General features: G+C 42.3%; 1 protein-coding gene across 1 annotated transcript in view; it reads right to left on the bottom strand.

Annotated features, from left to right (window-relative positions):
- Positions 1-178: 178 nt before the first annotated feature.
- The window catches only part of LOC100669940 (core histone macro-H2A.2), a 71,949-nt gene continuing 56,309 nt past the window's right edge, over positions 179-15,818 (bottom strand). The window contains exons 7-9 of the mRNA XM_003409042.4: positions 4,658-4,747; positions 3,341-3,515; positions 179-869 (exon numbers count right to left, since the gene is read on the bottom strand). Of these exons, the coding sequence (XP_003409090.1) occupies positions 704-869; positions 3,341-3,515; positions 4,658-4,747 (431 nt within the window). The 3' untranslated portion in view covers positions 179-703. The remainder of the gene's footprint in view (positions 870-3,340; positions 3,516-4,657; positions 4,748-15,818) is intronic.

Here is a 15,818-nt window from a genome sequence, read left to right as displayed (position 1 = left end):
TCTGACATGGGGCCTAGCATGGTGGGAGTCAGCCCACTAGTGACAGGCCTTGTCCATTTGCTTATCACATTCTAGAAGGAGCCACCCAGGGGGACATAATTTTCCGAACTGAGGAAAATCTTGCAATAAAATAATATATTGTAAGAAAGACATTGGATCTTTTTTTGTTTTTTCTTTCATTTTCTTTAAAAAACAGAACAAAACAAAAACAGCCTGAAGCAAAACCTTTTTAGGAGTAGTTACAGTATTATTGGGAGTCGGGGTGGGGACACTGAAACAGAAAAGCACCAGTGAAGTGTCTTTCCAAATTCCCTCCATCACGGAACACAGACAACAAAGCCCAAGTCGCTTCCCGTGGGAAAAAAAGGGGGGGGGGGGGCAGAAGATTTTAGGAATTTTGAAAGGATTTGTGTTTGTGTAAAAGTCAGTGCTATAAATCTAAAATGAGGTCTGTTTTTTTTTTAAAAAAAGTTCTAAAACAACAGGAAAAAAACACAGGGAAAGAAAACCCTCCTGGAGACCTGGCTAATAACACACCAAGGCGCTTTTTTACCAGAATATAGAAGGCGGAGGCGCCGTGGCGCGGCAGCGGGCCGCCTCACTCCCTCCCCGGCGTCACCCTCCGCTCTGCTCGTGAGAAACCAACCCGCTGCCGGCACTGAGCCCAGCCGCTTCCGGTTCCTGTGGGCGCGCCGGCCCGCGGCTACTTGGTGTCCAGCTTGGCCATCTCCTGCACGTAGATGCCGATGCTCTCGCTGTCGAAGAGCAGGAAGTAAACGTTCTTCAGCGAGGACGCGCTGGAGTCGTCGAAGTGGGCCGAGATGGCCTTGAGGGTGACCTGGGCCGCCGTCTGTTTGGGGAAGCAGTTCCTGTGCACAGGGAGAGAAAGCCGACGCCATATTCATCCCTGGGACCCATGGGGACAACTCTCCCCTCAGCCTGGAGGGGCAATGCCCCCTTTGTTATTTTGACGCCGGGCCCTTGTTTTTATTGTGAGATATCTCATGGTGAGCATGCATGACCCCTAGTCACAGTGACAGCCTGAGGGGACAGACTTTTCCCCACTTTAGAGGTGTCTACAGTGACTCGGAGACACAGTGATTTCAGCCAAGGCCATCCATCCCTGGTTCTTGAGTCTGTCGCTGAACTCAAGTCTAGTTCGCCCTTAAAAACGCTAGTAATTCAGCATTGAAAATACCGTTCAGCTGCTAACCAAAACGTCTGCAGTTCGAATCCACCAGCCGCCCCTTGGAAACCCTATCGGGCGGTTCTGCTCTGTCCTATGAGTCCGAATCCACTGGACGGCAACGGGTTTGTTGTTGGTTTTAAGAAAGCAAATACATATAAACTGGTTTACATGCTCCACCCAGAACCCAGTGCCGTCGAGTCGATATGCTAGTCAGATCATAATTGAAGGGTAAGTACATATGCACCAAAGCTGTCTTTGCAACTGTTTTTCATGTCCTAGTGTTTCTCTCACTAACCTCTGGGCACATACCAACGTAATCTCAGTGGCAGAGACTCAGGGCTGGGCCGGGCTGGTGCAGGCCAACTAAGGACCCAAGCACCTGGTTGCCAGGACAGGACCCACTGGGCCAGGGCGCTGGCCTCCAGGGACACAACCATAAGTAGTCCTTTGGGATCATCCACCAACCTCTCTGGGGTGGGTTCAGGATGGGCCTGGCCAATACGAAATCTTCTCACTGGCAAGCAGTATCCAGTGTTGGGAGCCGGACTTCACAGCACATGGTCCCAGCTATGCAAAGAATTTGGCCCTCGGTGCCTCTGGGCCCCGGCTGTGGAGACGCAGGGCTTCTTGCTTAGGTTGAGATATGATCACAGCAGGGACCTGGGTCTCATTTTTCCCTTCATAGCCTTCTCATGACTGGGCTACAAGCAGAGCATCTTTAAGTATAAATTACATCTGTTACTGAGGGGCATCTCGGGATAAGAGGGTGCTCAAAATTAAAGCAATAAATTGCTTTGGCTATGAGTGTGAGGGGAGCAGAAATGCTGTGAATGAGAACAGATGTCGTCGTTATTTACCTGAAATACTGCTCTCAAGCCCAGTTGGGATCTGCGACAATTAAAACCGTCATTCCCCTCCCCCCCCGCCGCCACCCCCTTTCCAGCAAGCCCTCAGAGAGAGTCTTCTACAGGCAGTCTCCGGGTTTTGAACATCTGACTTCACATACGATCCGAAGTTACGAGCCAACTCCCGTTAAGCTTATCATATTAAAAATATGAGGTACATACAATGGTTCGTAATAACAAACAGGCACTACTTTGCAACGTACACCAAAAATATTATTATTACTGTATTATTATGTTAAAGATGTTTTAGTGTATCTGGAAGTGTTTCTTTAATGTTTTTTATGCATAGAAAGGTATACTGTATACTAAGACGTTTTACTGATTTTAGATACAAACCATGCCTAACTATTCCAACTTACATACAAATTCGACTTAAAGACAGATCTAGGAACAGAACTCTTTAATAATCTGGGGACTGCCTGTACTTCCCTTTGAGTGTCTGTCAAAGCCCTGTACATATCTTCAACTGCCTGGCTTTCCTGGAGGAATCACCTGGGGATTCTGATTTAGGAAGTCTGGGAGGGCCTGAGACTGCATTTCTAACAAGCTGTCAGGTAATGTCTCTGCTGTTGGTCCACGGACCACACTTTGAGTAGCCAGGCCTGAGAGTCTGGTGTTTTCTGATTGTGTGTTCTAGACATAGACAGTTGGTGGAAACTCGGGCTTGGAACATGGAGGGATAAAAAACCCCAAACCCATTGCCATCAAGTTGATTCCAGCTCCAACTGTGTTATAGAGTAGAACTGCTTCATAGGGTTTTCTTGGTGGTAATTGCTATGGAAGCAGATCACTAGCCCATTCTTCCTTGTCATGGCAGGGTGAGTTCAAACCACCAACCCTTAGATTAGCAGTTGAGCTCAGACCATCTGTGCCACTCAGAGACCCTCTGAACATGGCAGGCTCTCAAAAAATAATATACCACCTTGCCTCTGTTCTGGGCCTCCCACCGGTCCCTTAAAGCTGCCTTTCCACTGGGCTTTGACATGGAGGAGGCAGGCAGCTGGCCTCAGCCACGAGATCTGCCCCCCTAAAAACCCATGGGCCTGCTTCTCTATGTGAAGAATGGAAACTGGGCTTCTTGCTGTATCACCTAGTTAGCATACTTGGCTGTCCTGGCAGCACTTGGGCATGTCTTCTGGAATGCCCAGGTCAGATGTGTACAAGTGGTGGGCCCGCTGGCTCCCAGGGGAAAGGCTGTAAGGAGAAGCTCATGAGAACCCCTCCCACCTGGAGCACTGCATCTTACCTGCCGCTGGGGAAAGGTGGGAACGCAACAGATTTTAGCTTCTTGTCCTCCGCCGCCGACAAGCAGTTTTTGATGGTCTCTTCAAGCTGTTCTTCACATTTGTCAGAGCCCCACTGAGGGATGTGACAGTGGATGACAAATTTGGCAGCTAGGCCACTGGATTGGCTGACGGCAGCTAGGAAATGAGAAATACTTCAGGTTATTTCCTGAGTCTCGCCTTACGCCAGGGGGTTAGGCCGAACCTCACGTCTCCCTTTTAGACCCGTGGGGGACAGGAAGTGATAAAGAAGCTGGCTGGACAATGTTGTGTGCTTCTGATGAAGATTCTGAGGTAAGTTTACCAGAGGGCAGGAGGCCTGTCAGAACTGCTTTAGACGGATAAAAGCATTTAATGCTGTGGGATAGGATGTGTCTCCAAAGAGCAAACTCGCCACTAGGTTATGCTACCCACGCACAGTGGCTCCTTTTCCAAGGTGCGTATTTGTGGTGGCTGTGGGAGGCTGACACATGGTCCCCCCAAAATGTCCACCCCCTACTCCCCAGACCTGTGAACATGTTACCTTATATGGCAGAAGGGAGTTTGCAGAGGTGATGAAGTTAAAGATCTTGAGATGGGGAGATTATCCTGGATTGTCTGGGGTGACCCCTAAATGTAGTCACCAAACCAAAAAGACCAAACCAATTGCTGTTGTGTCAGTTGACTCATGGCGACCCCATGTGTTGCAGAGTAGAACTGCACTCCATAGGGTTTTCAAGGCTGTGATCTTTTGGAAGTAGATCACCAGACCTTTCTCCTGAGGTGCCTCCTAACTGGGTGGGTTCAAACTGCCAACCTTCTGGTTACTAGTAGATTGCTTAATTGTTTGTGCCACTTAGGGACTACCAAATGTAATCACAAGTGTCCTTATAAGAGAAAGCAAGAAAGTCAGACTCAGAGATTGGAAGATGCTACACTGCTAGCTTTGAATTTGGAGGAAGTGGCCATAAGGCAAGGAATACTGGCAGCTTATAGAAACTGGAAGAGGCAAGGAAAGGGTTTCGCACCGAAAGGAATATAATCCTGCTGACACCTTGGTTTTAGCTGAGTGAAATTTATTTTGAACTTATGGCCTCCAGAACTATAAGATAATCCAGGCACTTTACAGTCCCCAAAGCCTATGAAATGAACTATATTGGCCTGCTAGAATTATGAGTCTCAGTAGCTTCCTGGTTCATTAGTTTATTTCACAAATGGAATGTGCATGAAGCATGTAAGGCTGGAGAAAAGAAGACAGAGGTGAGGCTGTGCTGGGAGCATGGGCCCAGTTCCACACTTACCTTCAGCAACTTCCAAAGGGCCTTGAGATTTACGAAGCTCCTTTACCGTTTCCAAGAACTCCTTCCCCCCAGCCTTTTCCAAGGCTTTACCTGTGAAGAACAATGGGAACCCATTGTGGTTGTTCTTGTCATTGTAATTAATGTTTGACATGTGCCTCGTAGGCCAGAAAAAAAATAAACCACCCTTAGAAACTTCACAATTGAAATTCTGGTTTGCCAATGGTCACTGGTGGCCAGGGTCTCTGGGTTTCTGTGCAGCCAGACTGCTTGTTGTTAGGTGCCACTGAGTCAGTTCTGACTCTTAGTGCCCTCATATATAACAGAACGAAACACTTGCCCCGTCCTGCTCCATCCTCACAGTTGTTGTTATGCTTGAGTCCATTGTTGCAGCCACTGTGTCAGTCCATCTTGTTGAGGATTTTCCTATTTTTTGCTGACCCTCTAACTTACCAGGCATGATGTCCTTATCCAGAGACTGGTCCCTCCTGATAACATGTCCAAAATATGTGAAACGAAGTCTCACCATCCTTGCTTCTAAGAAGCTTTCTGGCCGTACTTCTGGCAGTCCATGGTATATTCAGTATTCTTTGCCAACACCATAATTCAAAGGCATCAGTTCTTCGGTCTTCCTTATTCATCATCCAGCTTTTGCGTGCATATGAGGCAACTGAAAACACCATGGCTTGGGTCAGGTGCACTTTAGTCCTTAGTGTGACATCTTTGCTTTTTAACACTTTGAAGAGATCTTTTGTAGCAGATTTGCCCATCGAAATGTGCTATTTGATTGCTTCACTGGTGCTTCCATGGGTATTGATTGTTGATCCAAATGTGTTGTGTGTCAACTTGGCTGGGCCATGATTCTCAGTGGTTTGGCAGTTATGATGTAGTCAGGCAGTTGTATAACGATGTGATCACCTCCATGATAAGATTTGATATAATGTGATCACCTCCATAATAGGATCTGCTGTGAGTAGCCAATCATTTGAAAGGGAGTTTCCTTGGGGGGTGTGGCCTACATCAATATAAGTGGACTTTCTGGCAAGGCTCACATGCTTTTGCTTGCACTGGATCCTGCAGCTGGCTCCTTTTTGTCTGACCTCTGGTTCTTGAGACCTGAGCTAGTGGCTTACCTGTTGTCTTGCCTGCTCATCTTTGGATCTGTCAGTCTTCGAAGGCTGTGAGCCAGAGCCCTGATGTCTGGCTTGTTGATATTGGGTTCACCATCCTCTGTGGCTACAAGAATCAGGAGAAGCCCCCAGCCTGACCCATGTTCCAGCCTCTACAACAGTGTGAGCCATTTCCTTAATATAAATCTCTTTATGTATATATTTATACACGTTACTGGTTTTGCTTCTCTAGAGAACCTAGCCTAATACACCAAGTAAAATGAAATCCTTGACAGCTTCTCTCACTTCTCCATTTATCATGGTGTTGCTTATTGGTCCAGTTGTAAGGATTTTTGTTTTCTTTATGTTAAGGTGTAACTCATCAATAAGTGCTTCAAGTCCTCTTCACTTTCAGCAAGCAAGGTCGGGTCATCTTCATATCACAGGTTTTTAATGAGTCTTTCTCTAATCCTGATGCCACGTTCATTGAATAAGTATGGTGAAAGAATACAACCTTGAAGCACACCTTTCCTGATTTTAAACCATGCGGTATCTCCTTGATCTGTTCAAACAGCTGTCTCTTGGTTTATGTACAGTTTCCACATGAGCACAATTAAGTGTTCTGAAATTCCCATTCTTCACGGTGCTATCCATAATTTGTTATAATCCACACAGCTGAATGTCTTTGCATAGTCAGTAAAACACAGGTAAACATCTTTCTGGTATTCTCTGCTTTCAGCCAAGATCCATCTGACATCAGCAATGATATCCCTTATTCCACGTCCTCTTTTTGAATCTGGCTTGAATTTCTAGCAGTTCCCTGTGGATACTGCTGCAACTGGTTTGAAATGATCTTCAGCAAAATTTTACTTGCATGTTATGATATCAATGATTTCTATATTCTGTTGGATAACCTTTCTTTGGAATGGGCAAAAGATGGATCTCTTCCAGTCAGTTGGCCAGGCAGCCACCTTCCAAATTTCTTGGCATAGATGAGTAAGTGCTTGCATCCTGCATCCATTTGTTGAAATATCTTAATTGGTATTCCACCAATTCCTGGAGCCTTGTTTATCTCCAGTGTCTTCAGTGCAGCTTGGACTTCTTTCTTCAGTACCATCAGTTCTTGATCATATGCTACCTCCTGAAATGGTTTGAACATTGGTCAATTCTTTTTGGTACAATGTCTCTATGTATTCCCTCTGTCTTGGTCATCTAGTGCTGCTATAACAGAAATACCACAAGTGGATGGCTTTAATAAAGACTAGTTTATTCTCTCACAGTTACTAGTAGGTTAGAAATCCGAATTCAGGGTACCGGCTCCAGGGGAAGGCTTTCTTCCTTTCTGGAGGAAGGTCCTTGTCATCAGTCTTCCCTTGGTCTGCGAGCATCTCAGCACAGGAACCTCAGGTCCAAAGGACACGCTCTGTTCCCAGCACTGGTTTCTTGGTGGTATGAGGTCCCTCACTCTGCTTGCTTCCCTCACCTTTGATCTCTTGTAAGATAAAAGGTGGTGCACCCCTGGAAACTCCCTTTATGTTGGATCAGGGATGTGACCTGGGTAAGGGTGTTAGAATCCCGCCCTAATCCTGTTTAAGATAAAATTACAATCACAAAATGGAGGACAACCACATAATACTGGGAATCATGGCCCAGCCAAATTGATACAAACATTTTTGGGGGGACATAATTCAATCCATGATACCTTCAGTGTTCTTTTGATGCTTCCTGCATCATTTAATATTTTCCCCATAGAATCCTTTGATATTGCACCTAGAGGCTTGAATATTTTCTTCGGTTCTTTCAACTTGAGATATGCCGAGCATGTTCTTCTCTTTTGGTTTTATAACTCTAGGTTTTTGCACATTTCATTATAATACTTTACTTTGTCTTCTCGAGCTGCCCTTTGAAACCTTCTGTTCAGCTGTTTTGCTTCATCATTTCTTCCTTTCACTTTAGCTACTTGACCTTCAAGAGCAAGTTTCACAGTCTCTTCTGACATCTGTTTTGGTCTTTTCTTTCTTTTGTACTTTAGATGAAGGTTTGCAGAACAAACTAGTTTGTCATTAAACAGTACACATACTATTTTATGATACTGGTTAACCACCCCACAACATGTCAACACTCTGCCTTCTCAACCTTAGGTTCCCCATCACCAGCTTTCCTGTCCCATTCTGCCTTCTAGTCCTTGCCCCTGGGCTGGTGCACCCTTTAGTATCATTTTGTTTTACAGGCCTGTCCAATTTTTGGCTGAGGGGTTAACCTCAGGAGTCACTTCATTACTGAGCTGATAGGGTGTCTGGGGGCCATACTCAGAATTTTTCCAGTCTCTGTCAGGCCAGCAAGTCTGGTCTTCCTTTTTGAGTTAAAACTTTGTTCTACATTTTCCTCCAGCTCTGTCCAGAACCCTCTATTGTGATCCCTGTGAGAGTAGTCAGTGGTGGTATCTAGGCACCATCTAGCTGTGGTGGACTCAGTCTGGTGGAGGCCGTGGTAGATGTGGTCCATTAGTCCCCTGGACTAATCTTTCCCTTGTATCTTTGGTTTTCTTCATTCTTACATGCTCACGGAGGGGTGAGACCAGTGGAGTATCCTAGATGGTCGCTCACAAGCTTTTAAGACCCTAGGCACTACTTACCACAGTAGAATGTAGAACATTTTCTTCTATGAACTATGTTATGCCAGCTGAGCTAGGTGTACCCTGAGACCACAGTCCCCACAGCCCTCAGCCCAGCAATTCGGTCTCTCAGGGAGTTTGGATGTATCTATGGAGCTTGCATGACCTTGCTTTTGCAAGTTGTGCTGGCTTCCCCGGTATTGCTGACACACTTTTTGCCTTGGCTATTTCTATCACCAAATAATGAGGAGTCTTCTCTTAGTCATTTCATTCTCAAGATCATCTGACATAGCTACTGATATGTAGTAATCTTTGTTGACTCAATGGATGAATGATACATATTTGTGTCAATCTTTACATAAAATCGTATCAAAAAGCACCTCATTTTTACTATTTCTTAAAATTAACTAACTTCCACCTCAGAGCTCCCTCTTTCCACACTGGTGAAGAATTTAACCTTACTTATGCTTGGGGTACCCTCCACCCAGATTGGTGTGATGATTCCCAAGTCTAATGATGGACCAAGGCATTCTTTCCTGTCTTTTTAATGACCTTTTGCTTTCTTTATGTATGATGTCCTTGATGTTGTTCCACAACTTGTCTGGTCTTTGATCATTACTGTTCATTGCTTCAAATCTATTCTTGAGATGGTCTCTAAATTCAGGTGGGATATACCAAGGTCACATTTTGGCTCTTGTGGACTTGTTCTAATTCCCTTCAGCTTCAACATGAATTGATGATCTGTTCTACAGTTGGCCCCTGGCTTTGTTCTGACTGATGATATTGAGCTTTTCCAACATCCCTTTCCACAGATGTAGTCGATTTGATTCCTGTGTTTTCCATCTGGTGAGGTCCACGTGTATAGTCTCCATTTATGTTGGTGAAAAAGGTTATTTGAAATGAAGAAGTCTCTGGTCTTGTAAAACTCTATCGTGCGATCTCCGGCATCGTTTCTATCACCAAGACCATATTTTCCAACTGCTATTACTTCTTTGTTTCCAGCTTTTGCCTTCCAATCTCCAGTAATTATCAGAGCATCTTGATCGTCTGAGAGTATGGCCCCCGGACACCCCTTTAACGCAGTACTGAAGTCACTCCTGAGGTTCACCCTTCAGCCACAGATCAGACAGGCCCATAAAACAAAATGAGAATAAATGGGCACAGCAGCTCAGGGGCAAGGACAAGAAGGCAGGAGGGGACAGGGAAGTTGGTAATAGGGAGCCCAAGGTTGAGAAGGGGAGAGTCATGGGTTGGCAACCAATGTCACAAAACAATATGTGTATTGATCGTTTACTGAGAAACTAATTTGCTCTGTAAACCTTCAGCTAAAGTACAAAAAATAAGTAAAATCTAAATAAGATGCCTAAAAAACCCCACAAAAGCATCTTGATTGCAAGTTTGATCAAATTCAGACTGCAGAAATTGGTAAAAATCTTCAATTTCCTCATACTTGGCATTTAGTGGTTGGTGCGTAAATTTGAATAATAGCCGTATTTACTGGTTTTTTTGTAGGCATGTGGGTATTATCCTATCACTGACAGTGTTGTACTTCAGGATAGACCTTGGAATGTTCTTTTTGATGATGAGTGCACTGCGGTTCCTCTTCAATTTGTTACTCCTGGCATAGTATACATATGATTGTCTGATACAAAATGGCCAATACCAATCCATTTCAGCTCACTAATGCCTAGGATATCAATGTTTATGCGTTCCATTTCATTTTTAACGATTTCCAAGTTTCCTAGATTCATACTTTGTACATTCCATGTTCTTACTATTTATGGATGTTTGTAGCTGTTTCTTCTCATTTTGAGTTGTATCACATCAGCAAATGAAGGTTCCGAAAGCTTGACTCCACCCACATCATTAAAGTCAACTCTACTTTGAGGAGGCAGCTCTTCTCCAGTCCTATTTTGAATGCCTTCCAACCTGAGGGGCTCATCTTCCGGCACTATATCAGACAGTGTTCCACTGCTATTCATAAGGTTTTCACTGGCTAATTTTTTCAGAAGTAGCCCTCCAGGTCCTTCTTCCTAGTCTTTCTTAGTCTGGAAGCTCAACTGAAACTTGTCCACTGAGGGTGAACCGGCTGGTATTTGAAATACTGTGGCATAGCATCCAGCATCACAGTAACACACAAGCTACCACAGTATGACAAACTGACAGACATTTGGGGACAGCCAGACTTAGATTCTAAAAAAAGTTTCCCTCCTTAGGGAAACTTTACGGCCTTCTTGGCCATAAAGCAGTCTAATGACATAATCTTGAACATGATTAAAAAAAAATTTGAAGCTCCAAGAAAAAAAATGCCAACCAAGAATAATACATCCTGTAAAGCTCTTGTTCAAATATGATGGTGAAATTAGGGCATTTCCAGATAAACAGAAATTAAGGGAATATGTTGAAAACAAACTAAGCTTACAGGAAGTATTAAAGGGAGTCCTTTGGTTTGACAACAGACAACATCAGACCACAGCCTGAATCTAGGATGCAAGATTGCACCAGCCAGATAACCAATATAGGAAATGAACTCTCGAGGAGTATTCAAAACTAAAAGATTTACAACAGGGAACCAGAGAGGTTAATCTGTAAGTGATAACAGTGTCAGAACAATAAAAGAGAATAAACGATGTAGGTATAGAACTTTCTAATGGAGAGGAAGGCAAGGCAATACCAAGTAGTAATACACTGGTTCAAACCTAGAAGATAAGAGTAAATTTCAAGGTAACCACAAAGAAAGTTAACAAACCTACTCATTAAAATAAAGAAGAAAAAGTCTCAGTAAAAACAAAATCTACAAAAACAAAAGGAAAAAAAATCCACAAACAAAAGGAATTCAGCACAGGAGAGTAAGAGGAACAAAGAAAATGTCAGCACAACAAAAAAAAAAGCACTACAGAATGACAACAATAAACTCAAACACCTATCAATAATTACACTGAACATAAAATGGCCTAAATGCACCCATACAGAGACAGAGAGTGACACAATGGAGGAAAAAACAGGATTCACCAATATGCTGTCTACAAGAGACACACCTTAGAAACAAAGACATAAATTTATTAAAAACCAAGGGATGGAAAAAATATATCAAGCAAACAGCTACTAAAAAAGAGCAGGGGTGGCAATACTAATCTCAGATAAAATACACTTTAAAACAAAATCCACCATAAGAGAAAAAGAAGGGCAGTATGTAATGGTTAAAAGAACGATCCATCATGAAGACATATGCACCCAATGACAGGGCTCCAAAATGCATAAAACTCTAACAGCACTGAAAAGAGAAATTGACAGTTCCATGCTAATACTAGGAGACTTCAACACACCACTCTCGGTAAAGGACAGAACATCTAGAAAGAAACTCAGCAAAGATACAGAAGATCTAAAGGCCACAATCAGCCAACTTGAACTTACAGACACATAAAGAACACTGCATCCAACAGCTACAAAGTACACATTCTTTTCCAACACATGTGGAATGGTCTCCAGAATAGACCACATCTTAGGCCACAAAGCAACCCTCAAAAAATCCAAAACATTGCGATACAGAGTATCTTCTCTGACCACAATGCCATCAAAGTAGAAATTAACAACAGGAAGAGCAAGGAAAAAAATCAATCGCATGGAAACTAAATAACACCCTGCTTAAAAACCACTGCGTAATAGAAGAAATCAAAGATGGAATAAAAAAATTCTTAGAATCAAACAAAACGAGAATGAAAACACATTATACCAAAACCTTTGGGACACAGCAAAGGCAGTGCTCAGAGGTCAATTTATAGCAATAGATGCACACATTCAAAAAACAAGGGACAAAATCAAAACATTAGCCACACAACTAGAACAAATAAAGACCAGCAAAAGAAGCCCACAGCCACCAAAAGAAAGGAAATAATGAAGATCAGAGCAGAAATAAATGAAATAGAGAATTAAAAAAAAAAAAAATAGAAACAACAAAACCAAAAGTTGGTTCTTTGAAAAGATCAACAAAATCGACAAACCACTGGCCAAACTGACAAAAGAAAAGCAGGAGAGGACAAAAATAACCCAAATAAGGAATGAAATGGGGACATATACAACAGACCCAACCAAAATAAGAAGGATCATAACAGAGTATTATGAAAGACTATACTCCAACAAATTTGAAAACCTAGAGGAAATGGACAAATTTCTAGAAACAGACCACCTACCCAAAATAACACAAAATGATGTTGAAAATCTGAACAGACCCATAACAAGAGGAGTTTGAAAGGTAATAAAAAAACTCCAACCAAAAAAAAGTCCTAGCCCAGATGGCTTCATTAGAAAATTCTACCAACATTCAGAGAAGAGCTTACACCAGTACTACTCAAACTATTTCAGAACATAGAAAAAGAAGCGATACTTCCGAATTCATTCTATGAAGCCAGCATAACCCTGATATCAAAACCAGGCAAACACACCACAAAAAAAAATTATGCACCAATATCTCTCATGAATATAGATGCAAAAATTCTCAACAAAATTCTAACCAACGGAATTCAGCATCATATCAAAAAAACAATACACCATGACCAAGTAGGATTCATATCAGGTACGCAAGGATGGTTCAACATTAGAAAATGAATCGAGGTGATCCACCACATAAATAAAAGAATCACATGATCATCTCAGTCAACCTAGAAAAAGCATTTGACAAAGCCCAACATTCATTCCTGTTAAAAATTCTCAATAGAATAGGTATAGAAGGGAAATTCCTGAACATAATAAAGGGCATCTATACAAAACCAACAGCCAACATCATTCTTGATGGAGAGAGGCTGAAAACATTCCCCTTGAGAACAGGAACAAGACAAGGATGACCATTATCACCACTCCTATTTAACATTTTGCTGGAAGTCCTAGCTAGAGCAGTAAGGCAAGAAAAAGAAAGGGCATCCAAATTGGTAAGGAAGTAAAACTGTCCTATTTGCTGATGATATGATAGTATCACAGAAAACCCAAAAAAACTCCATGAGAAAGCTGCTGGAACTATTAGAGTAGCAGGATACATGATAATCATACAAAAATCAATTGGATTCCTAAACACCAATAAAGAGAATAATGAGAAGGAAATCAGGAAAACAATACCATTTATAATAGCCCTTAAAAAAATAAAATGCTTAGGAATAAATCTAAACAGGGATGTAAAAGACCTATACAAAGAAAACTACAAAACACTACTGCAAGAAACCAAAAGAGACCTACATAAATGGAAAAACATACAATGCTCATGGATAGGTTGACTCAACATTGTGAAAATGACAATTCTACCGAAAGCAATCTACAAATACAATGCAATCCCGATCCAAATACCAATAACATTCTTTAAAGAGATGGAAAAACTAATCACTAACTATATATGGAAAGGGAAGAGGTCCAGATAAGTAAAGCACTACTGAAGAAGAAGAAGAATAAAGTAGGAGGACTTGGGACTACTTGGCCTTAGAACCTACTATACAGCTACGGTAGTCAGAACACTCTGGTACTGGTACAACAACAGATACATTGACTATTGGAAAAGAATTGAGAGCCCAGATGTAAATCCATTCATCTACGGTCACCTGATTTTCGACAAGGGCCCAAAGTCCATCAAATGGGGAAAAGACAGTCTTTTTAACAAACGGTGCTGGCAAACTCAATGTCCATCTGCAAAAAAATGAAACAGGACCCATACCTCGCACCGTACACAAAAACTAACTCAGAATGGACCAAAGACCTAAGTATAAAACCAAAAACTATAAATATCCTAGAAGAAAAAATAGGATCAGTGCTAGAGGCCCTAATACACGGCATTAACAGGATACAGACCATAACTAACAACACACAAACTCTAGAAGATAAGCCAGATAATTGGGATCTTCTAAAAAATTAAACACTTATACTCATCAGAAGGCTTCACCAAAAGAGTAAAAAGAGAAACTACAGACTGGGAAATAATCTTTGGCTATTACAAATCTGACAAAAGGTTTAATCTCTAAAATCTACAAAAAAGTCCAACATCTCTACAGCAAAAAGATGAATAATCCAGTTAAAAAATGGGCAAAGGAAATGAACAGACACTTCACCAAAGAAGACACTCAAGAGGCTAATAGACACATAAGGAAATACTAACAATCACTAGCCATTAAAAAAAAAAAAAGCCATTAGAGAAGTACAAATCAAAACCACAATGAGATATCATCTTACCCTGACATTACTGGCACGAATCAAAAACACAGAAAATAACAATGTTGGAGAGGCTGTGGGGAGATTGGAACTCTTATGCATTGGTAGTGGGAATGCAAAATGGTACAACTACTTTGTAAAACAATACAGTGCTTCGTTAAAAAGCTAGAAATAGAAATACCATATGATCCAGCAGTCCCACTCCTAGGAATATATCCTAGAGGAATAAGAGTTGTCACACGAATAGACATATGCACACCCATGTTAACTGCAGTATTGTTTACAATAGCAAAAAGATGGAACCACCTAGATGCCCATCAGCAGATGAATGGATAAAAAAACTGTGGTACGTATACACAATGGAGTACTAACACAATGATAAAGAACACTGATGAATCTGTGAAGCATCTTACAACACGGATGAATCTGGAGGGCATTATGCTGAGTGAAATAAGTCAATCGCAAGAGGACAAATTTTGTATGAAACCGCTATTATAAAAACTCATGAAAAGGTTTACACACAAAAAGAAACAATCTTTGATGGTTATGAGGGAGGGGAGGTGTGGGGATGGAAAAAAACACTAAATAGACAATAGATAAGTGATAACTCTGATGAAGGGTAAGACTGTACACAGTACTGGGGAAGTCAGCACAACTTGTCCAAGGCAGGGTCATGGAAGCTGCATAGACACATCCAAATTTCCTGAGGGACTGAATTACTGGGCTGAGGGCTGTGGGGACCATGGTCTCGGGGAACATCTAGCTCAACTGGCATTGTTATAAAAAAAATATTCTACATTCTACTTTGATGAGTAGTGTCTGGGATCTTAAAAGCTTGTGAGTGGCCATCAAAGGTACTGCACTGGTCTCACCCCATCGGGAGCTAGGGAGAATGAAGAAAACCAAAGACACAGGGAAAGGTTAGTCCAAAGGACTAATGGACCACATCTACCATGGCCTCCACCAGACTGAGTCCACCACAGCTAGATGGTGCCCGGCTACCACCACTGACTGTTCTGACAGGGATCATAATAGAGGGTTCCGGACAGAGCCGGAGAAATATGTAGAACAAAATTCTAACTCACAAAAAAAGACCAGACTTGTTGGCCTGACAGAGACTGGAGAAACCCTGAGAGTATATCCCCCGAACACCCTTTTAGCTCAGTAACGAAGTCACTCTTGAGGTTCACCCTTCAGCCAAAGATTAGACAGGCATGTAAAACAAAACGAGAATAAATGGGCACACCAGCCCAGG

This window comes from Loxodonta africana, chromosome 16 (genome assembly GCF_030014295.1).
Source record: "Loxodonta africana isolate mLoxAfr1 chromosome 16, mLoxAfr1.hap2, whole genome shotgun sequence".
Taxonomy (NCBI): domain Eukaryota; kingdom Metazoa; phylum Chordata; class Mammalia; order Proboscidea; family Elephantidae; genus Loxodonta; species Loxodonta africana.
The sequence above is the reverse complement of the archived record's forward strand: the minus strand, read 5'-3'. Positions and strand labels throughout refer to the sequence as shown.